We start from the raw sequence: 22673 nt of genomic DNA, 5'->3' as shown, positions 1-22673 counted from the left end.
GGCCCTCAGAGGCACTGAAGGAGAGCAAGGAAGGTGCAGGCAATAGGATGTGGCCGAGGGATGGAGGCCCCTGAGGTCGTCAGCAGCCCTTGGGGGCGGCGGATGGAGGGTAACAATGCCCCAATCCCACCATCCTGCAATACTGAAAACTCCGCAGAAACCCTTCTGGTGAGCATGGCACAGGCCCACCAGGAGACACATCTGATCAGCGGACAGGAGGCTGCCCTGGTCTGTTCTCAGAGCATTGCTTTGGTGCAAATATATCCCCAGGTCCACCCTGGGAGGCTGCCCAGACTCCCCGAAGGGGCTCCCTCATGTCGGCATACTATCCCACCTTCCTGGAAATTGAACCAATATGATTTCTGGGGCCCCCGTGACCCCCTGCTTCAGATGTCCTGCCTGGCATTGTGGCACAGGCTGCAAGCCGATGGGGGGCTGTGTGGGCCCTGGCCAGCACCCTCACTCCGAGGTCCCTGGGCAGGCCCCCGTGCACAGGGAGGAGGCCAGCAGAGGCTGTTCATGGCAGCCATGTGGCTGCTATGTTCAAGGTGGGTCTCCACACTCGCAGGCCCTCCCGCTAGGGCAGAGAATGGACTGCATGGGCCTGGGGCACAGCTGGGTTGGGGACTCACGGGCGGCCATGACATAAGCAACCAGGAGTGACCCCTGGGCACACAAAGGGTTTCCCCACTCCGATCCATGCCCTGGGTGTGCTGCGTCACATCCCTAGGCCTTCACTTCCCAGCACACAAATGGAATATTCCAAATGCACCAGGGCAGGAATCCCAACCTTCATCGATTCTTTGGATACTGAGCTAAGACCAACCAGCCATGAGCTTTACAATTACAGGACCATGAGCAAACGCCACAAACCTCAACAACGTAAAGTAGTAACACACCCAATAAAATCAGGAGCGTGTGGGGAGGGCAGGTGGAAGACCCAGGAGTGGGCCGAGAGCCCCAGCTCCCAAGCAGGGGTGCAGCCAGGGGCATGGAAGAAGTGATTTGCAGACCTGTACCATGGGGCAAATTAGACATTATATGTTAACTTAAAAAAATTAAAAAAAATAAAAAAAACACAAAATTTTAAAAAATTTTAAAAAAATAATGAAGGTGTTTATACATCTGCTCTTGGGAGATGGTCTGGTGGATCCTCAAAAAGTGAAACACAGAATTACCATAAGACCCAGCAATTCCACTTCTGGGTATAGACCCCAAAGAACTCAGATGTTCAGACAAAAACTTACACATACATTCAGAGCAGCACTCGTCACAATCAGGGGCTGCGGGAGGGGTCGTGACTCCTAAGGGGGCTGGGGCTTCCTGCAGGGGTGACGGAATTGCTCTGGGAACACACAGATTTGGTGCTGGCACAACACTGTGAATGTACTAAACGCCACTAAACTGCTTGCTAAAAAATGGTGACTTTTGTTTAGTGAATTCTGCCACACACAAAAAAATAGGAAGAAGAGATGAACAGCATTCCCAACGTTCTGGCCAAGGGCAAAGTGCATGTCAGCATGAGGGTGAGCAGCAGGCAGGGCCCAGAGTATCTCATCCCCAGCCTGTGCCTTTGGGACAGCAGCATGGGTAGGGGACTGTCACCAAGGACAGCGTCCCTGCCCTCAGAGCAGTGTCATCTAACTGGGAAGCCACCCACTGCGGCCCCACGTGTGTACCCAGAGGAAGGCCATGGACTGCAAGAGGGCCTGGGCCACGTGGCTCCTTGTCCACAGCACACTCCCTCCGTGGGCAGCCCAGGAATGGGGGGACCCACAAGGCACCCATCCCAGGAGCCACACAGCCGCCCGTCCATTGCAACCCAGACGCCCTCAGGGTCCACTGGCCCACATCAGAGCCTACCACCTGGCAGGCAGGAGCACGGTGGCTGCAGCTGCGGCCTTCCTGAGGTCTGAGAAGCATTTTAAAGAATGCGAACTAGTGGCCAACTTTTAAAAAAAAAGAAAAAAAATTTTTTTAAATTAACTTAAAACACCAGAATTGCTGGCTTCTCCTGAAGCACCAGAAGTGCCAACAACTCAGGGCCTGGATTCCCTGCTGGTGAATTTTCATCGGTCAGCGCACAGCCAGGCATAAAGGCATCACGGGTCCCCTTGCACCCCACACCCAACCCCAGGCTCCAAGAGGGTCGGCACAGCCTGAGGTCACCTAGCTGGCTGCAGACCCGGGGCCTCCGAGCCCAGCTCATCCCTGCTGCCCTCACTCCAGCTCGGCAGCTGCGTGGCCTGACCCAAGGCCTGGAGGGAGGAAGCCCCCACCCCACCCCAAGAAGCAGGCCAACTGGGACGGGAAGGTGCAGAGCTAGGATGCTGCATGTGGGCCAAGCAAGGCCCGGAATGCAGGTCTCACCCTGAGCCAAAACCCCAAAGAAATCCACTGCTGCCTGCTCAGCATTTAACCATTAGCAGCCCAGGCCTGAGTGGATGCTGAGAGGCCTGTAGAGTGAGCACTGGGGCGGGGCACGGCAGCAGTAAAAGCAGAGGGGTCAGCAGCCAGGCCTACCTTAAGCTTGCTCAAGAGGCGGAGGTTCCAGGAGGGCAGCCCACACTATACCCCTACCCAAAGCACCCACCTGAGGGAACACCCCAACACAGCCCAGAAGCCCAGCTGCTCACACTGGCTCCTGGCTTTACCCTCCAGCTGTCCCTGCAAATCCTGCATGTCTGGCCCCGCGGACAGGGCCAGTCCCTTCCAGGGAGGGTCCAAAGGGCACTGCCTAGGGTCAGCAGGACAGGAGGCCTGGGCAGGCAGCTGGAAAAGAGGGAACCTGTCACCCAAAGGTGCTGGAAAGGAGGCTGGCAGAGGAAGCCTGCAGGCCTGTAGTGTCTGAGGACAAGCTCTACCGGCTCACGAGCTTGCCCCCAAGCACAAGGCACAAACAGGTCCTGGTGTGCTCTAGGCAGAGAGACTAGAGGAAAAGGAAGGAGCCTGAGGATTTCCAAGTAAGAGGGCCTGTGCCGAAAACAAGCAGGAAATGGGAGGGGGAAGCAGGGGGGAGCAGGCAGGTGGCCAAGGAGGTAACACTGGAGCTGGGAAGAGGACTCTAGGCAGGAGGCCCAGAGAGTGCAAAGGCCCTGGGGTCAGAATGAGCACGATGGGGGGAGGATCAGCATAGAGGGGACAAGGGGGCCAGGCCGCCCACCAGTCTCAGGGCCTCATGGGACCTCACTCTGAATATGATGAGAATCCACTGGAAAGATTGAAGGCAAAGTGACACAAGCTACTTTCCCTTGCACAGGGTCCTCCGTGCCAGGAGGAGCTGGACTGAGGGGCCGGGGTGATGTAGGCAATGTGGGAGAGGGTGGTTCATTCTTGGTAGATGGACACAGGGCAGATGGGGATGGGACCCCTGACTCTAGTACCTTCCAGGATAGGGCCCAATGGGACATCTGGTTGATTTAGCTTCTGTCCGGATACAAGGAAGACTGCCCAAGGCAGGAAGAACCTGAAGACACCTGTCCCAGGGGCTAAGTGCTCCTAGGTTGCACCGTGGATGGACTTAGAGCTTCCCAAAGGGTCCCAGGAGGGTGTCCACAGGCAGGTCAGCTCACCCAATTCCTTTCCACAGCTTCTCAAGGACACAGTCCCTGGCCAGACACTCTGTCTGTCCCTTTCTCACTCCCATGCAGGCGTGGGACAGTCTTCCTCCTGATGTCTCTCTCCTTCATGTCCAGTGTGGATACTTGAGAATCACGAAAGGTGCCACAGCTGTCCTTGCTTCCCATCACCCCGCCTGTTCCCTGCACAACACCTGTGCCCCCCACCACAGGGTTCCCACCGCCACCCTCGGGATGAAGTCCATTGTGCCTGCGGGAACATGAGACCAAGCTGGGGAACTCCCAGGACCATCCCCTTGGGCCCCGCCTTCTAACACACATGCCCCCCATGCCAAGCCTCCACAGCTTCTGTGCCCCTACCAGGTGCACCTTCCCCCTACCCACTACGCACACCTTACTCGGGAACCACTGTGCTCGATGTGGCTGTCCCCATGCGCCACCCGGCACCAGCTGCTCTAGGAGCAGTTGCAGCCTCGCACCTCCCAGCGCCAGCAGGCTCCAAGCAGGTACTGGTCACACATCCGTTCACCAGCGAAGCCTCTCCAGCCTGGCACCCATGGCCGCCCTCACAAGAGGATCCCCTCCTGCCCCTCACCCCATGGCTCCTCCTCTGGCCTGTGCCTTGTGGTACCCCCCAACCCCTTCAAACATGACTCTGCAAGGGCTCAGGCCTCTGTGTCCCTCATGTGCCACCCCTCCTAGGGAGGCCTTGAGTGCCAAGTTGGCCAGCAGCTCCCGAGTGGGACCTGGCCCTGCCCTCGGAACGCCCCCCGATGCTCAGAGGAACCTCTTCTATCCCAGCAGCCCCCTGACCAGGCTCATGTCCTCCTGAATCCTCCACTCCACCCTCCTGTTCCTCCCAGCCCTGGCAGGTGGCACCACGACCTACCTGTGCTGCAGCCCGTGCCCCCATCGGGCCTCACGCCCTCACTGGCCTGGCAGGCACCTCTCACATCTCCTGAGCTCCCCAGGACCCCGTGCCTCCCACACCTGGTCTCTTGTTCCCCCCCAACCAATCTTTTGTCAAACTCTCCCTAAAACCCAAAGCTAATCCTGAGTCTCCCCTTCCGTGCCACATCGGCTAGCTTCTGGATAGTGCCCAAGCTCCCCACCTTGGCTCTTAGGGCCCTTCCAGATCTGACTCCCACCCCTCACTCTCCTCTCTCACCACTCGCCCCCTCCCGAGGTTCATCTCATGCCAGTCAGGCCCCAGACAGCCCCTCTTCAAGCATCTGTGCCTCCATATACATCATTCCTCCTCTTCCCAAAGACCCTTCCCCTCCTTACCCCCCTCCTGTCCCACCACAGAGCTCTCCTCTTCCAGGCAGCCCTCCCAGCTTGGCCCCACCCTCCCATAGCCTGTTCTCGCCTCTAAGTCAGTGGCTCCTTCAGCCAGTCCGCAGACAACACCTCCTCCTCAGAGCACCAACCCGTGCAGGTCCAGTCCTAAGGGCTCTTCATGCGCTGACAGAGCTGACCCCGTCCACAAGCACATCTGAGGAGTGGCGATGGGCAACCTGACAGGACCCAGATATATGCTTGCCAGGGTCACACAGCTGGATGGAGGAGAACAGGGCTTCATAGTGTTAAGATGGCAACACAGCCCAAAGCAATCTACAGAGTCAATGCAATCCCTATCAAAATCCCAGCAATGATTTTTGCAGAAACAGAAAAGGCTACCATAAACCTCATATGAAATCTCAAAGGACCCTGAACAGCCAAGACAATCTTTACAAAAGAAGAAAGTTGGCGGACTCACACTTCCTGATTTCTAAACTTACTACAAAGCTACAGTAACAAAGACAGTGTGGTACTGGCATAAAAACAGACCTAGAAACCAATGGAATAGAAAGCCCAGAAATAAACCCTTGCATGCATGGTCAAATGATTTTTGACAAGGGTGCCAAGATCATTCAAGAGAGAAAGGACAGTCTTTTAACGAGGTGCTGGGAAAACTGGATCTCCACATGCGATGAATAAAGTTGGACCCACACCTTATTCCATATATAAAAATCAACATGGATCAAAGACTGAGAGCTAAAACTATAAAACTCAGTAGAAAAAAAGAGGAAAAGCTTAATAATATTAGATTTGGCAGTGACTTCTTGGCTATAAAACCAAAAGCACACTCAACAAAAGAAAAAATATATAAATTGGACTTTACCAAAATTAAAACCATTTGTGCAACGAAGGACACAACGGACACAGCGTAAAGGCCCCGTTCTCAAGGAACGCGAGAAAACATTTGCAGATCATACACTGGATAAGGGATTGATATCCAGCATGTGTCCAGAACTCGACAACAAAAAACAAATTCAAAAACAGGCCAAAGACTTGAATAGACACTTCTCCAAATAAGATCTACAAATAGCCAACGTGCACACAAAAAGATGCTCAATGTCATTCATCATTAGGGAAATGCACACAAAAACACAATGGGAACCACCTCACAGCCACAGGGATATGATACCAAAAACAAAACAGAACAAAACAAAACAAAAAAAACCACGATAGGGGCGCCTGGGTGGCTCAGTGGGTTAAAGCCTCTGCCTTCGGCTCAGGTCTCTGATCCCAGAGAGCCGCATCGGGCTCTCTGCTCAGCAGGGAGCCTGCTTCCTCCTCTCTCTCTGCCTGCCTCTCTGCTTACCTGTGATCTCTCTCTGTCAAATAAATAAATAAAATCTAAAACAAAAAACAAAAACCAAAAACCCACCATAAAAGGACAAGCGTTGGTGAGGCTGTAGAGAGACTGGAACCTTTGTGCATTGCTGGTAGGAATGTGAAACGGCACAACCACTGTGGAAACCGGTCCAACAATTCCTCAAACAATTAACCAGAAGGGGAGCCTGGGTGGCTCAGTAGGTTAAGCCTCTGCCTTCAGCTCAGGTCATGATCTCAGGGTCCTGGGATCGAGCCCCGCATCAGGCTCTCTGCTCAGCAGGGAGCCTGCTTCTTCCTCTCTCACTGCCTGCCTCTCTGCCTACCTGTGATCTCTGTCTGTCGAATAAATAAATAAAAACCTTTAAAAAAAAATTAACCAGCAATCCCGCCTCTGCATATACGCCCCCAAAATGGAAGCAGGGATTCGTACCCCCATGTTCACAGCACCATCATTCGAAAGAGCCAAAAAAGTGCCCAGATGAATGAGGAACGGATGGATCAAATGTGATGCAGACATGTAATGGAGTATTATTCAACCCCGAAAGGAAATTCTGACACACGCTACAACATAGACACGTACTGCAACATTGAGGACGTTATGCTGACTGAAATATGCCAGTCACAAAAAGACAAGTCCTATGAGTCCATTTCTAGGAGTGGTCAAATTCATAGAGCCAGAAAAGCAGAATAGCAGGCACCAGGTGCAGGGCGAGAAGGGATGGGGAGTTAGTGTTTAACAGTGAAGAGTTCCCTCTGAAGATCTAGAGATGGACGGTGGGGATGTTACCACAACAGTAAGAATGTGTTTAATGCCCAAGAGCCACACACGTACTTTCTTTTTTTTTTTCAAGATCTGAGAGTGAGAGAGAGAGAGAGACACAGTGCATGTGCATGAGTGGGGATGGCGGGGTGGGACAAAGGGAGAGGGAGAGAGAGAATTCCAAGCAGACTCTGCGCAGAGCACAGAGCCCAACGCAGGGCTCAATCTCACGACCCTGAGATCATGACCTGAGCTAAAATCAAGAGCTGGATGCTTAACCAAGTGAGCCACCCAGGTGCCCCAAACCACACATTTAACAATGAGTAAGGGGCACCTGGGTGGCTTAGTTGTTAAGTGTCTGCCTTCAGCTCAGGTCATCATCCCAGGGTCCTGAGATCGAACCCCAGATCAGTCTCCTTGCTCATCGGGAAGCCTGCTTCTCCCTCTGCCACTCCCCCTTGCGTTCCCTCTCTCACTGTGTCTCTGTCAAATAAATAAATAAAGTCTTTTTTAAAAAAATGAGTAAGATGGTAAATTTTATGTACATTTTTTACCACAATTTGAGGAAAGGAAAAATATAAAAAGAAAATTAGCACTGTGGGATTCCTGCCCAAAACACACCACCTCAGCTCAATTGCAAGAAAACATCAGACAAACCACCCTGAACAACAGAGATTGAACAGCTCTCATCCAGGGATGGAAGGTCATGGGCGATGCAGAAACCCTGAGCAATGGTCGTGGGTTGGAGACCGAGGCGACATGATGACCAAATGTGACACAGGAGCCTGGATGGGATCCTGGGCCAGAGAAAAGTCACTGGGGGACATCTGGGGGAAATCCAAACGTAGTCCGGAGCCTAGTCAGTAGAAGTGTGCCGCCACTGCTGTCCTTGTTTGACCAGCCCACGCTGGTCACGTGTCATGTTCAAGGGTGGGAGTGAGGAGGTATGGACGCGGTCTGTACTCCTCGTTGAAATCTAAAACTATCTCAAAAGAAAAAGTGAATGGCATGCCTGGGTGGCTCAGTCAGTTGAGCATCTGCCTTCGGCTCAGGTCATGATCCCAGGGTCCTCAGATGGAGCCCCACATCGGGCTCCTTGCTCTGTAGGGAGTCTCTTCTCCCTCTGACCCTCCCCCAACTTGTGTGCGTGCACACTCTCTCTAATTAATAAATAAAAATCTTTAAAAAAAGAAAAGGAAAAAAGATAAAAATGAAGAGAAATGAATACACTCACTGCCCGGCCCCCAAATAAAACTGAGCAAATGGTTCCTAAGCCACGTCATGGAATCTGTGACGTGTCAAGCCACGGCATATGGGTCCAAAGGGTAAGACCCTGCCCTCACAGCTGCCCCACAGGGCACCCTGATGCCAGCTAGGCAAGGAGCCAAGCACTTGGAGTAGGCATGTCCTAAGCTGCACAACTCTACTGATGGGAAACTGAGGCACTGAGAAGTGGAGTCATTTGAGGGAAGTCAACAGAGGCAGGGCTGGAGCCAGAGGGAGCCACTTGGCCAGCCGCTGGGGTGACAAGGCGGGGCCATGGGCAGGTTCTTAGGGCACAAGTGGCCCCCAGCAGGGCCCGGCTATGGACTCCCAGGGCTCCCCCTTCTGCGTGTGCTGAGCCAGCGGTGAGGGAATTAGCATCTCCTCGCCACCTGCAGGCAAAGACTGAGGCTGCTGGGCCTACAAATCACTCCCCGGGCTCCGCATTGATTCTGTGATGATTTAATGAGCCACTCCCGTCCTAATTACAGCTATCAAACCCCGCCTGCCTGGGAGGACCGAAGGGACTGAGGAAGCACGCTGCTCACAGGTGCACAAGGACCCACGGAAGAGGGCTGCGGGAGCCTGCTCCTTCAGCTCCTTGAGAACCACTGAACTTACCGAGAGAGGCTTTTCAGCCAGGCTGGGACGTGCTCTGCCTCCCCCCTCCCCAGCTATCCAGCCACCCAGCCCAAAGACTAGCTGGCCCTGCAGAGCCAGCCCCAGGCACTGTGCCTGGCTGGGCCAACACTTCCTCCCTGAGATTTCCAGGCAAATGACCAGCTGGCACGCACCCACCCACCCTCTGTGCCCAGGTGAGCTGTGTCAGATGCACAGAAGGAAGGGGAAGTGCTTTGGGTTTTGTTTTCAACTTTCATCGGAGTTTTGAAACACAATTTTTTTTTTCATTTAAAAAAAAAAAAGGTGTGACAGAGAGCTCCCCTACAAGCCCAGCAGGCAGGGAAGGCAGCTTCAGGAATTTTCAGGGGACTCCACCGCTTGACAGTGGAGTCCTGGGCAGTCAGGGAGGGACCACAGAGCTGAGGCTGTGGCTGGGAATGGGTGCTGGTCCACTGAACAGCTGACAGGAATCTGTCCTTCAAAGCAGAGACTCACTCCTCTGGACAGATGCCACACCCCACCTTTTGGGGGAAAACACTGTGACCAGTGGGGTGTCAGGTTGGGACCACAAAACAAAGAGGAATTTCATGTATGAAATTCGGACTTCTGGTCTTGACTGCAAAAATGCCTTTCCTCAGCCCAGGAGCCACCAGAGCACAAAATCGAAACTATGTAATATAAACTGCCCCCATCACCTTCCTGGGGAATCAGATTCCTGATTCTAGAATGAAAGAACATCTCCCAGGTCAGCAAGTCCTGGTCTGTAATGAATTCAACGCCCATGATCTCAGGGTGGAGGAGGGGAGACCCTTACCCCAGCCCCATCTCAGGTCCCTGCAACCCCCCATATGGCAGCCAGAAGGATCTTTGCTAAACCGACATCTTGTATCAGAGCCCTGCTTAAAACCTTCCCAGAGCAGCTCACTACCAGACCCTGACCACTGACCAGGGCCCAGGAGCTATCCATTCACTGAGCTCGGTCAGGTCAGGCTCTCCCCCATGACAAGCTTCACACTTTTCATCTCCATGGCTCATCCTCATCCCCTGGGTTCAGCCCAAACATCACCTTCCCCAAAGGGTCCCCGCCCCATTTCACTCTCTTAGAGCCATGACTTCAGGGCTGGCGACCAGCTGGCCACTGTTTCCTTTGACTTGTTCTGCAAGGCCTCCCCAGGACAAAGCACCAGGTAGGTGCTCAATAAATACTGAATGATGATCTCAGGGTCCTGGGATCAAGCCCCACATCAGGCTCCCTGCTCGGCAGGAAGTCTGCTTCTCCTTCTGCCTCTCCCTCTGCCTCTCACTCATGCGTGTGCTCTCTCTCTCAAATAAATAAAATCTCTAAAAATAAGTAAGTAAATTCTGACTGAACGAATGGAATTTCCAGTCCAAATTCTGGTCACTGCAGGGAGACCTCACCAGACAATCCTGATGCTTCTTACTCTCCATCCCAGGGCACCACGCTGCCCCAAGCCCATTGGCCCCAAGCCCGTATGGGTCTACAATCCATGCCATAACACACCATGCCTGGTCAATACTCAGACTTTCTCCCTGAAGTTGTTCAGCCAAACTGAAGCTCCAGTAAGACCACCATGCACCCCACCAGGCTCCATGGCTCCTCAGCACCTCGGATGTTTTCCCAGATTGTGAAGAGGAACACACATCACACTCCTGCTACATAAGGGAGGGAAGCCTGTGTGATGGGAAACTGGCCCTTTTAAAGGACACTTGCACCTGAGCAATTCCAGAATGAACTGGAGACGGGCCGGCCCTCAGGGAGGTCACAGTTCAGTGTCTGCTTAGCACCTGCTGAATGCCCACTATGCGCCTACTGCGTGTCTGCTGAGTACATCCTGTGTGCCTGCTAAATATCTGCCAAATGCTTGCCAAGTACACGCTGTGCGCCTGCCGGACGCTTGCAGAGTACACACTGCGCACCGGCCGGACACTTGCCTAGCACACGCTGTGCATGCCGAATGCCGAGTATATTCTGCGGGCCTGCCGATTGCTTGCGGAGTACACACTACACACCTGCCAGACGCTTGCCCAGTACGCGCTGCGCGCCTGCCGGATGCCTGCCCAGTACGCGCTGCGCCTGTCAAATGCTGAGAACACTTTGCGCGCCTGCCTATTGCTTCCCGAGTACACGCTGCGCTCCTGCCGAATGCTTGACGAGTACACGCTGCGCGCCCGCCCGATGCTTGACGAGTACACGCTGCGCGCCCACCGGACACTTGCCGAGTACACGCTGCGCGCCCGCCCGACGCTTCCCGAGTACACGCTGCGCTCCCGCCGAATGCTTGCCGAGTACACGCTGCGCTACCACCGGGCGCCTGCTGAGTACACTCTGCGCGCCTGCCGGGCGCCTCCCAGGCGCCTGCCGAGTACATGCTGCGCCTGCCAAACGCCTGCCGAGTACACTCTGTGCACGAGCCGAACGCTTGACAAGTACACACTGCGTGCCTGCTGAATGCTTGCTGAGTACACACTGTGTGCGGGCTGCCTGCTGACTGTAAGCTGTGTGCTCACCCGCAGTGCACCGTGTGCCAGCTGCCAAGAGCTGCTGAGCACCTGCTAAGCACACACACACAGTGTGCCTGCTGAACGCCTGCCATCGGAGGAGTACCCACTGAGCGCCACCATGTGTTCACTGTGCACACACCTCCAGAATCTCAGCAGCAGCAGCGACCACGCAGTGAGCATCTCCCCGCTGGCCCCATTCTGGATGCGCCACCTGCATTAACCTACATCTGACCACAGTCCGACCAGACCAAGACCACTGGGACCCCTGCTTCACAGAGAGGGAGCAGAGCACAGAGAAAGCTCAGCCAGGTCTAAACTCACCCGGGAGGAAGCAAAGAGAAGCCCAGCAGCCGTGGCCCTGGGCGGGGCACAGGTGCTACAAAATCCCCCCAGACTTTCTGCACTTCATTTCCATTTAGCAAATAAATATTGACTCTCTCCGTGTCCTTGGCCCGTAAGGCAGGCCGTGGCTTCCTTGTTTGCGCACCTGGACCCCCATCCAGCTAGCAGCACCGTGGCCACACCTGCCAGGGCAAGCCACTCACCTCTGCCCCAGGATGGGGCTGGATGTGGTAGCAGGAGGCAAGGCAGGGAGTCAGAAACACCCCAGCCAGGACCAGGGGCCATTCCATCCCACAGGCTCCAAGGCCAAGCGGGACTCTCCCCCCCACCCCTTTCTCTCTGGTTCCCCCACCACAGCCAGGGAGCCTCCACCCTGCCCTCCTTCCTCTCACCTCCTGATTAACTGTCATCATTAACCACTAAGTATCCCAAAGCAGCCCTCTCTTTGCCCCACAGCCCACCGCAAGCTGCTATATGCCCCCTCCCCACCGTGGGGCAAAAGGACACACAGGTGGGGCCATGCTGGGTGCATGTACCCATGGGGACAAATGTAGTAATTGTCTGGTTTGCAAAAAACCAGGGATAACCTCCATGATCCTCAACAGATGGATATGAACAGAAGTTGAGCATACAGCAGGGTCCTCTGTACCTAAATGAAGAGAAACACGAGCCCCGGATTCAGACATGGGTTCAAAGGGAGCCCCTCAGCACAGGGAGCCAATCACCTCTCCACTTGTTTCTCATCTGTGCAACAGGAGAAGCAGCAGGCTTCCTCGTGGGTTTCTACAACAACCCACTGGGCATATGCACACGGGCTCTAGCAAGTCTGGCTCCTGCCTCTCCCTGCATCTTTGTGTCACTCATGCTGCCATCCTGCTGGAACATTCCATGGCTCCCCACGGCCCACACACAGGGTCTGGCCCAGGGTCCTCCACCACCCGCCCTGCCTCCCTCCCAGCTGCTCCGCCCATGCTGTCTTTGCTCCTCCAGCACAAGGTTTCAGGAGCCTAAAAGGCTCTGCTCCACCCTGACCAGCTGACAAACTCCCAGAGCAGCATGAGAAGAGAGAAAACACACCAGAGACTCAGGTCAAATCCCAGCTCACCTGTCTCTAATGCTGTTCTCCAAGCCTCAGTTTCCGCTCTATAAACCAGGGAGAAGACCATCAGCTCCCCAGGGGTGTTATTACCTGTCACTAGGCTTCACACTTGTAGTTTCTGGACCTGGGGCCTCGCCCCGGCCCCTCTGCACCTGCACAATCCCAGCACATTGGGGGCTGCAAGAGCAGGGCTGCCCAGCCTGGGCACCACAGATGCCTGGGGCTGCATCGTTCTCTGGGTTGGGGCTGTCCAGGGCACTGCGGAGTGTGCTGAGCAGCATCTCCAGACTCCACCCACCACAGGCCAACAGCATCCTCCCAGCAGAAGTCAGGACAACCACAAATGTCCCCAATGTTGCCAAATGCCCCTGGAGGCAGAACAGGCCGGGACGAGCCCCTCCGTGCCACTTGTCTCTGTTGCTTCCCTGGCACTGCGCTCAGGCCAGTCTCTCCCCAGAGCGGATCCCACCCCTGACATCAGCATGGCATTTTCTAGAGGGTCCCATTTAAAAAGAAATCACTAGCACCACAGTCTCTTAATCCTGACCACTGAGGTACCTTTGCCTTGTCTCATGGAACAGCACCAGAAGGATCCCCAGACCCCTGAGCTAAGACCAGAAAGCTCCCAGGACAGAAAAGCAGCAGAAAAGGGCTGATGTGGGGACACCTGGGTGGCTCAGTTGGTTAACTAGCTGCCTTCAGCTCAGGTCATGATTCTTGGGTCCTAGGATTGAGTCCCACATCGGGCTCCTCACTCAGGAGGGAGCCTGCTTCCCCCTCTGTGTACTCTGCCTGCTGTTCCCCCTGCTTGTGCACATGCTCTCTCACTCTCTGTTTAAATAAATAAATGAAATCTTAAAAAAGAAAGAAAGAAAGAAAGAAAGAAAAGCACGGATGTGTACCCTTCCACAGTGCCTGCAATGGCCCAGCTCTAACCCAGAGAAATCTAATTAATCCCAACCAGGACCAGAAGGTCCAAGCCAAAGACAAGAGTCACCTTGCACTGTCCCCCGGGCCAGCTTTAGGACCAGTGACAGTTGGTGCTTCCTCGGTTCTATTGACCGACAAATACCACTGTGCCACCAAGCAAGGGCCAGGCAGCTGGTTCACAACCCCGACCAAGGCCAAGGCTCTCCCTCTGCAAGGCACAGCCCTGGTGACCCCAGGGCACAGGACTGCCAGCGAGGCCTGTGTGGCTGGCTCTTCGGGTCCCCACTCAGAATTCAGGCTCCCACCTGGATCTGGATCTGCAGAAGCAGAATCTTGGGCGACCCCAGGAGTTTGCATCTCACAGGTGGTTCAGAGGCCCCCAAAGTGACAGAACCACCGCCCACCATCTTCCCAACCTTCCCTGTTGCTCTAAGTCAGCAGGTCTCAAGCTGCAGGCCAGACCCATTGTCCTGGTGCCTGCAAACCTTCCACAAATCTCCAGAGGGGAAATATTTTCGCCTCTGCAGGCCATGTGGTCAATGTCAAAATGACTCAACTCTGCCATAGATGAGGCATAAACGAAGGGGCATGGCCACATTCTAATAAAGCTTTATTTACAAAAACAAGAATAGTCACTCAACTCCATATTAGTGGGGTTAGAAATCATTCAGTGAGTTCCCACTAGCATTCTATGTTACACAGAAGGGAACGGATTTTATCAAATTTCCCCCCACGGACGGGGAGGCAGGACTCCTTGGAGAAAGTTATTTCGATTTGATGTTTGTTGCTGGGTGCTGGGATGCCACGAAATAGTAATTTCTAACCCTGTCACCTGGGTCACAGTCAAGAAAGTGAGAAGGCATCTTCAGGACTAAGCCCTCTGTTCCCATGCCTGTCTCTCAGCCCCCCGCCCCCGAACCTCGCCCAGCAAGTGTTGCTTGAGCCCCTGTTTTCACGTCGTGGGGACATGATGAGGAGAGGAACTGCCCTGAATATGGTTTCACTAGGCGGTGCGCAGAGGTGGGGGTCCACCTGCTCTGAGGAATCCAGGAGGCCTTCCTGGACCTGTAGTGTGCATGGAACCAGGGGTGTCTGGGGCTAGGTGCGAGCTTGGGGAGGGGTTCTCTGCACAGGACCTCAGGCTGGTGGGGGACATTCAAAAGTCACCTGTGGGAAGCATGCATGGAAAGGCTGAGAAAGTGCTGGGACTCCCATGTAAAGCCTCCTTCCAAACGACACCTTAGAAGCTTGTCTCTTGCGGGCTGTGGGGAGCTGGAGCACCCAGCCTGATCTAGGCAGTGACTTTCAGAGGGAGAAGAGCCATGGGTCACACACGAAGGGGCATTTGATGTACCCCAGAGCCACCACCTCTGCGACAATAGTCAATGGCAAGAAATATGTATGCCTGGGTCATAGCAGGAACATGCGCTTCGCGGCAGAAACAACCACATCTCAGAGAAATCAAGGCCCAAGTGAGACCACATGTGCTCTGGCAAGCAACAGAAGGTTCCAGACTGCGGTTTTAATTCCTTGTTTCAGACACGTTGTGTGTGATGGTCTTGGGGCTGAGCACCAACTCTACCTCTTCCCAGCTAGGACACAACTCTGGGCCTCAGTTTCCCCATCTGTATGGTGTGGAAGACAACATTTCCTCTCTGAGGGGGACTGGGCATCAAGAATTAGGGGACCTGGGGCGCCTGGGTGGTTCAGTGGGTTAAAGCCTCTGCCTTCAGCTCGGGTCATGGTCTCAGGGTCCTGGGATCGAGCCCCACATCGGGCTCTCTGCTCAGCAGGGAGCCTGCTTCCCCTTCTCTCTATGCCTGCCTTTCTGCCTGCTTGTGATCTGTCAAATAAATAAATAAAATCTTTAAAAAAAAAGAATCAGGGGACTTAGTGAAGGCCACATGGTGCCAGGCAGGGATCAGGAACCAAGAGGGCTAACTTGACCCACTACCTTAGGATAAACTAAACCCTCATCTCGCCCCTGGGCCTTGCTCCTCGTATCATCCCTCTGGCTTAATCACCCTTGGCTCGGGGCCAGCAATGGGGTGAGGGTCCCCAGTTTCTGACAATGGATGAATGAAGGGTCCCCTCTAGGCCTCAATGGTAAAGGCCACACGACCTGTATGACCAGCCCAGAAAAGGACAGATGTGTGCATCTGCAGACAAGCCCGAGGCCCACTATCCCGAGGTGGTTTCGACAAGGCACCCAGACCCTGCCTTAGCCTGGCGGGAGAGTGACCTGGGGCCACCGTCACAAAGGACCACAAACTGAGCAATGTAAAACAAGAGGACTTTATTCTGTCACAGTTCTGGAGAACAGACTTCTCAAATCCAGGTGTGGGCAGGGCCGCATTCCTCCCAAGGCTCTAGGGGAGGATCTTTCTTGGTCTCTTCCAGCTTCTGGGGGCTCCTGGCATCCTTGGCTCATGGGAGCATCACACTGGTCTCTGCCTCCATCATCACCATCACGTGGCCTTCTCCTGCGCGTGGCTATGTGTCCTCTTTTTACGAGAACGCCAGTCACAAGATTCAGGACCACCATAAATCCAGGATGAACTCATCCCAAGATCCTTACCCTAATTTCATCTACAGAGACATCTTTTCTAAATAAGGTCACGGCCACAGTTTCTGGGGGTCTGGACACAGACAAATCCTATTCAACCCAATCCTTGGCATGCAGCTCACAACCTGGAGAGCACTGAGCCTGCTGGGGCTTTCTGGGGGCGGGAGATGGCTCACTCCAGCCTCTCAAACAGAGCAGCTCAGGGAGCCCTGCGTGCGTGTGTGTTGAGGCTGCAGATGGCACCAGACACTTGAAGCAGCCGGCACAGAGGCAAACAGTGCCAAAGCCAGGACTGGGGCCAGGACTGGGGGCGGCCTTCACGCTCAGCGAACCCGAGCCACCGCTGCGCTCTGCCTGCCGCCCAGGGACCCGTTTTCCTCCAGCCTGTGCAGAGCCACCCCCGTAGTAGGGTAGGGCCGGGAGAACACCCTCCTTCAGTGCAGCCATAACTGGCAACCCCAGCGGGGCCACCACGGACTGCTTTGCTCTGCGTGTGGACTTTTTCTGACCCAAGGGCTGCTCCCTGTAATGCTTAGTGATCAGTCACACACAGAGCCTGCTGTGTCCTGAGCCCCCACCAGGCAGGTGACACACCCCATACTCCTTCCCCTCACTCCCCTACAGGAGACCTACCTGCACATCCGGGCAGCTCTGCTGCCAAAGTATCACCCAAAGCCACTCGCCCTGGTCTCTACCACAAACACCTCCCTGTTCAAGCCGGTTCCCCGATCCCAGACCTGGGTGCTACAGCAGCCTCTCGCTGTCTGCCTGCTTTCCCTCTCACGCCCTGTCCTGTTCAGCCCATAGCCACCTTCGTGAGACATGAAGAGTCCTCAGATGGTTAAACGGACAGTGACCCTATGACCTGGCACTGTCATGTGACCTCAGCTCCCTGGTCCACACTCAAGGGAGAAGAAGGGCTGCAGCCACACAAGCTCCCGGGCACGGAAGCCTGTGGCAGGGACAGTCACAAGGGCTCAAAGGTGGAAACAACCCAAACGTCCACCGGTGGATGAACGGGTATACGGAACGTGGCAGGGTCACAAAAAGCAGTAATATGCAGCCTTAAACAGGAAATGACGCACGTGCCCAGCACTGTGAATGTACTCATTACCACGGAACTGTCCACTTAAAAATGGTGAAGGTGGTGAATTTTAGGATCTATCCATTTTTCCACAATTTACTTTTACAAAGAACGAAGGCCTGGCACACTCTACAGTGTGGATGGACCTCGAAGGCCTCGTGCTGCGTGAGAAGCCAGCCCCAAGAGGCCACATGGTTCACGATTCCACATGTATAAAATGTCCGGAACGCACGAATCCACAGAGACAGAAAGCAGATGAGTGGGTGCCCAGGGCTGGGGGAGAGGGCGTGGGGCCTCCTTTTGGAGTGATGGAAGCACTTCAAGGTTGACTGGTGATGGTTACACACCTCTATGAACATGCTAAAAACCACTGAATGGTACGCTTTCGGTGCACAAACTGACTGTATTAGGAAATGTATCTCAATAAAGCAAAAGATCAAGCCATTCGCCATCACAAACCTTCCCGGGGCCCCTCCCTCGGTGAAATCCAGGGCTCGCCAAGCCACGCCAACCTCACCTTGACTCTCACTTTCTCTACGTGCCAGCCTCACTGTCTTCTGATCTGTCCTCAATCTCGCCAAGCCTTTCCACTTTAGGGCTTCTGTGCCTGCCTGTCCGTCACCTGGGACACTTTTCCCCCATGTTGAGTGGCTGCACCTCACTGTCGGGGTGTCAACCTTCCACCCCAGCCAGTCCCCGCAGGTCACTCTGTCGCTTCTGAGAACATCCATTTTATTCATTTGCAGCAATTCTCTCCTGTCTCCCCTAAAACCACACTGGCTCCCCAAGATCAAGGCCCTCACATGCCTCAGATGCTGCTGTTTCCCCAGCACCCAACATGGTCCCTGGCCAGTCCCTGATATGTGCTGCCCCAACCTTGCAGGTCAAGATTCTAAAGCCCAGAGAGCTTGCGAGACCTGCCCAAAGTCACACAGCAGAGCACCGCAGCCCTCCCTGCACCTCGGGCCGTCCCCCCAAGTCTGAGGACAAGAATGGAATACTCCCGTGCTGACCCTTCTACCCTGCAACCTCAAAGTGGTCTCACTGACATCACAATTCATCCGCACACCCGACCTGGTCCTTAGGGTCCCTGCCCCTGGGTAAGGTCACAGCACGGATTTTCGCATCAGGCTGCACTACTGCTGGCTTTCACGTGGTAACAGCATGCCTATCACCACCCAGGACTATAGACTGACACTCAGGCGTGCTGTCCTAAAGAATTCAGGGGAAGGAGGAGGTACGGAACCAGCCGCATCCCACCTCTTCTCAGGTATGGGCAACGCTCTGGCGTCTATCACAGGGGAAGGCTGCACCCACAGGAGGGCGGGAGGGGAGCCCGCATCCCGTGGATTCTCTCCCCCGCACCAGGCACTGCGGATGTGCCACTCGTCACACGCAACAGCCCAACGGGCCTGGAGAGAGCTTGCCCATCCTGCTTCCACGTGTGGGAAAAGCCACCAGCCAATCCAAGATGGCCCAGCCATCCAGGTGGGTGCAGAGCTTTGAACTCTAGCTGCCCAGGTGCAAAGCTTGTATCCCTGCCCGCCCCCCAACATTTCCTCCAAACTGAAGGATATTTAGCCTCAGCACTGCTGCCATTTGGGCCCGCATCCCTCTCTGTGGTGGGGGCCATCCGGGAATCATGGCGTATTGAGCAGCATCCCTGTTCTCTACCCACCATATGACAGGAGTGCCCCCCCCCCAAGACAAGACAACCAAAATGTCTCCAGACACTGCCTAATGTCCCTGCGGGACAGAATCACCCCCCCCTCCCAGTACAGAATACTGCTCTGTCTCACAAGATCCTGTGTTAGCTCACCTCCGCCCAGGGCTCACGCCCAACTCCCCGTGTAAAGGAAGATGACAGGGAGGAAAGAGACAGAAAATGGTTACCAGGACCAAGAGAATGGCTGTCCACATATCTTACAAATCTTTTCTAACACCACCAATAGATGACACATAAGCAAATGTGCTCCCTGCGTTCAAGGGAGTATTACTTGGCCATTAAAAGCAATGAAGTTCTCTGATACCCGCTCCAAAGTGGATGAACCTGGAAAAGACTATGCTGAGTGAAGAGAAGCCAGACAGAAAAGGCCACATGTTGTAGGATCCCATGTATATGAAATGTCCAGAATAGGTAAATCCATAGAGACAGAAAGCAGACTGGTGGTTGCCAGGGGCTGAGGGAAGGAGGAATGGGGAGTGACTATGAGGATGGGATTTCTTTCGAGGGTGATGAAAGTGTTCTGGAATTAGACACCGGTGATATTTGCACAAGTCTGTAAAATACACTAAAAACCACTAATTTTTACACTTTCAACAGGTGAATTTTACAGTACACGAACTAGATCTCAATAAAGCTGTTATTTTAATGAAACCTTTTTAAAAAAACAGTAATACATTTCCAACCCCAATGCAGAAACCAGACCTCCAGTCATGAAAACAGCCATCAACCTAGTATGACCCTCTTCTTCCTGTCACACTACATACACCGACTGCATGAGACAAGATAAAGTGGACATTCTTGCCCTCCGCAGCCCTAACTTATGGGGACACTCAAGGTGCTTGCTTGCTCTCATTCATTCATTCACCGGCCATCTCCTCCTCTACACACTAACCAAGAACATAAGCTGCTGGGGCAGGTACCTGGTCAATGGTGAGCATCCCATCAATATGAAGCAAACAAATCCACAGAAATAAAGATATGCATTCTAGCCTATGTGGTCATGATCTCACAGAGAAACTAGAAGCTAATCAGAAAAGAGTATGACTGAAAATTCCACCTGAAGAATCAGAGACTGAGGCTCGTGTCACAGAGGTACATCGGCCTGGGACAGTCAGATCAGAGGCCAAATCCAGAAACCAACCATATGGGTGTCTGCAGCTCCCATTCAAACCCTTCCCAAGACCTCAGGATGTAGGACAGCAGGGAGGGTCTCACCACTCTGCACGAATGCAGCAGAGATTTACTGTCACCTGTGCAAAGCGTGCTCTCCTCTTTGACCCACAAGGAAGGACCTGCTAGACAGACTTGACAAAAGAGAGTACTGAGGAGCTTGGGACCTCAGTGGACTCATATGGCCAGAGAGCTGGGCCCAGGAGAAGAGCCAAGCCTCCAACTCCTCTCGGGGCCCACAGTAGCTTCCCAGGTGAGATGAGCAGGTAACCGGGCCTGCCCCTGCACGCCAAACACAGCAAGCAACTTGAGGAAGAACTGTCCCTCCACCCTGGTCCTGAGCGGCCAGGAGCCATCCGTGGCCAGCTGTCCCTTGTCTCAGTGGGAGGAACACAACCTGGTCCCCACCATATGGGCTACATGGGGAAGGGGTAGCTGTCTCCACTCCAAGCTCCAGGATGCGCACAATCTGTCTTCCTGACCACCCTCAGGTCCCCACAGAAGAGGGTACCAAAACTTTCCTTCAGATAATCCGAAAGGGAGAAATACCTACCCTACCTCAAGTCTACAAATTACAAATGAAGATACCTATCCTTCCTCCAATACCCAGGGAGTGAAGGTACAGGTGACAAAGATGTAGAGACACCCGTCCCGTCAGGTAGCAATGATGTGAGGACAGCTGTTCCCCTTAAGTCGCAATGATGTGGGGACACTTTTCCCGCATCAGGTACCAACAATCTGGGAACATCTATCGCCCTCTGCCCAGGTAACAATGATGCTTGCAAGCAGCGCCCAGTTCATACACCTCACGGTGTCATCCCGTCTCCCCTAGTAGCACTGATATGGAGGCATCTGACGCCCTCAGGTAGCAAGGATGTAGGGACACCTGTCCCTCCTCAGGTAACAAGGATGTGGTGGCACCTACTCCCTCCAGGTAGTAATGAGGTAGAGGCCACTGTCCCCTCCAAATAATAATGATAGTGTGACACCTATCCCAACCTCCAGGTAGCAATGATGTGGGGGCACCTGAGCCCTTTCAGATATCGGTGATGTGGGGGGCACCTGTCCCGCCCACGATGCCCGGGGCGGAGGGACACCTGTACCCTCAGGCTGTGCCAAGCCCCGCCCCGCCGCACGCGCCCCGCCCCCGCCGCGCGCCCCCCGCCCCGTGCACACGCCGGACACGCGCCCCCTCCCTCCCTTCCTTCCCGGCCCCGAAGGGTCGGGGCAGACAGCCCCCTTACCCGCGCGGCCCGCGTCAGGCTCAGGTCCTTCATGACCTCCTCGAAGGCCGCTGTCTCCTCTGCCTGCTTCTGGTTGTGCAGCGCGATCTTCTCGCTGAATTTCCGCGGATTGTTAGAAGTCGCCATCTTCTCGCCGCCACCTCCTCCTCCTCCTCCTCCTCCACCTCCTCACCCCCCCCCCACTCGCCAGTGCCACCGCGCAAGCGCCGGCCGGGCCCGCGGGCGGCGGGCAGTGCGCAGGCGCCTTGGTGGTCGTGAGTGCGGCGCAGGCGTACGGGAGCGGCGCGCGGCGCGGGGGCGAAAGCGCATGCGCACGCCCTAGCGGCGCGCTAGGGTACAACAGAAGAGGCGGGGGGTGAGGAGGGGCTGGAAAAAAAGACTAGGGTTTGAGCACATGCGTAGTGAGTAGACTCCTGGCCCGCTGGACAGCGGCCGCCTGGCTATTGGGTAAGCGTGGTTCTCGGGCGGGCTGGGGCCCTAGAGCCCCCAAGGAGACCGCCGGACCCAAAACCTTCCAATTTACAAGGATGGGGCCAGCAACCCACAAGGACAGGTAGCACCCCGATGCTGAGCTGGGACTCGGACTAGTTTAGCTTTGAGACCAATTCAGGGAGATGCTCATTCATGCATTCATTCATTCAACAATATTTATTGAGCGCCTGTATGTGCCAGGCACAGTGGGGGAAAGGCGTGAGCAAGGAGACATGCTCCCTGACCTGACAGGGTGCGCAGTTAGGGAGGGGGACAAACACAACCAACCAAAAAATGACCCAAAAACATTTCTGATGGAAATAATTGTGATGTGGAAACTAAAACTAGGGGCACCTGGGTGGCTCAGTAGGTTAAGCCTCTGCCTTCGGCTCAGGTCATGATCCCAGGGTCCTCTGATCAAGGCCTACATCAGGCTCCCTAGAGCCGGGAGACTCTAGAGCCTCCTCTGCCTGCTTCCCCCCCCCCCCCCACCCCGCCTGTGCTGTGTGTGTGTGTCTGTGTGTGTGTCAAATAAATAAAATATTTTTTAAAAAGAAAACTAGTAATGGACTGGCAGGATTTGTTTTTTTAAGATTTTATTTATTTGACAGACAGAGTACAAGAAGGGGGAGCAG

At 54.5% G+C, this 22673-nt stretch overlaps 1 protein-coding gene across 8 annotated transcripts in view; it reads right to left on the bottom strand.

Moving 5' to 3' along the window:
• The window catches only part of CRTC1 (CREB regulated transcription coactivator 1), a 74524-nt gene extending 52787 nt beyond the window's left edge, over positions 1 to 21737 (bottom strand). For 5 of the 8 annotated variants that reach the window (XM_045990287.1, XM_045990289.1, XM_045990290.1 and 2 more), the window contains exon 1: positions 21568 to 21736. In XM_045990287.1, coding sequence (XP_045846243.1) covers positions 21568 to 21693 — 126 coding nt within the window. In that variant the 5' untranslated portion in view covers positions 21694 to 21736. Of the gene's footprint in view, positions 1 to 21567 lie in introns of all 8 variants that reach the window. The other 3 variants (XM_045990285.1, XM_045990288.1, XM_045990286.1) reach the window with 1 other exon arrangement.
• Between the last annotated feature and the right edge of the window lie 936 nt (positions 21738 to 22673).

Source organism: Meles meles, chromosome 20 (genome assembly GCF_922984935.1).
Source record: "Meles meles chromosome 20, mMelMel3.1 paternal haplotype, whole genome shotgun sequence".
Classification (NCBI taxonomy): domain Eukaryota; kingdom Metazoa; phylum Chordata; class Mammalia; order Carnivora; family Mustelidae; genus Meles; species Meles meles.
The sequence above is the reverse complement of the archived record's forward strand: the minus strand, read 5'-3'. Positions and strand labels throughout refer to the sequence as shown.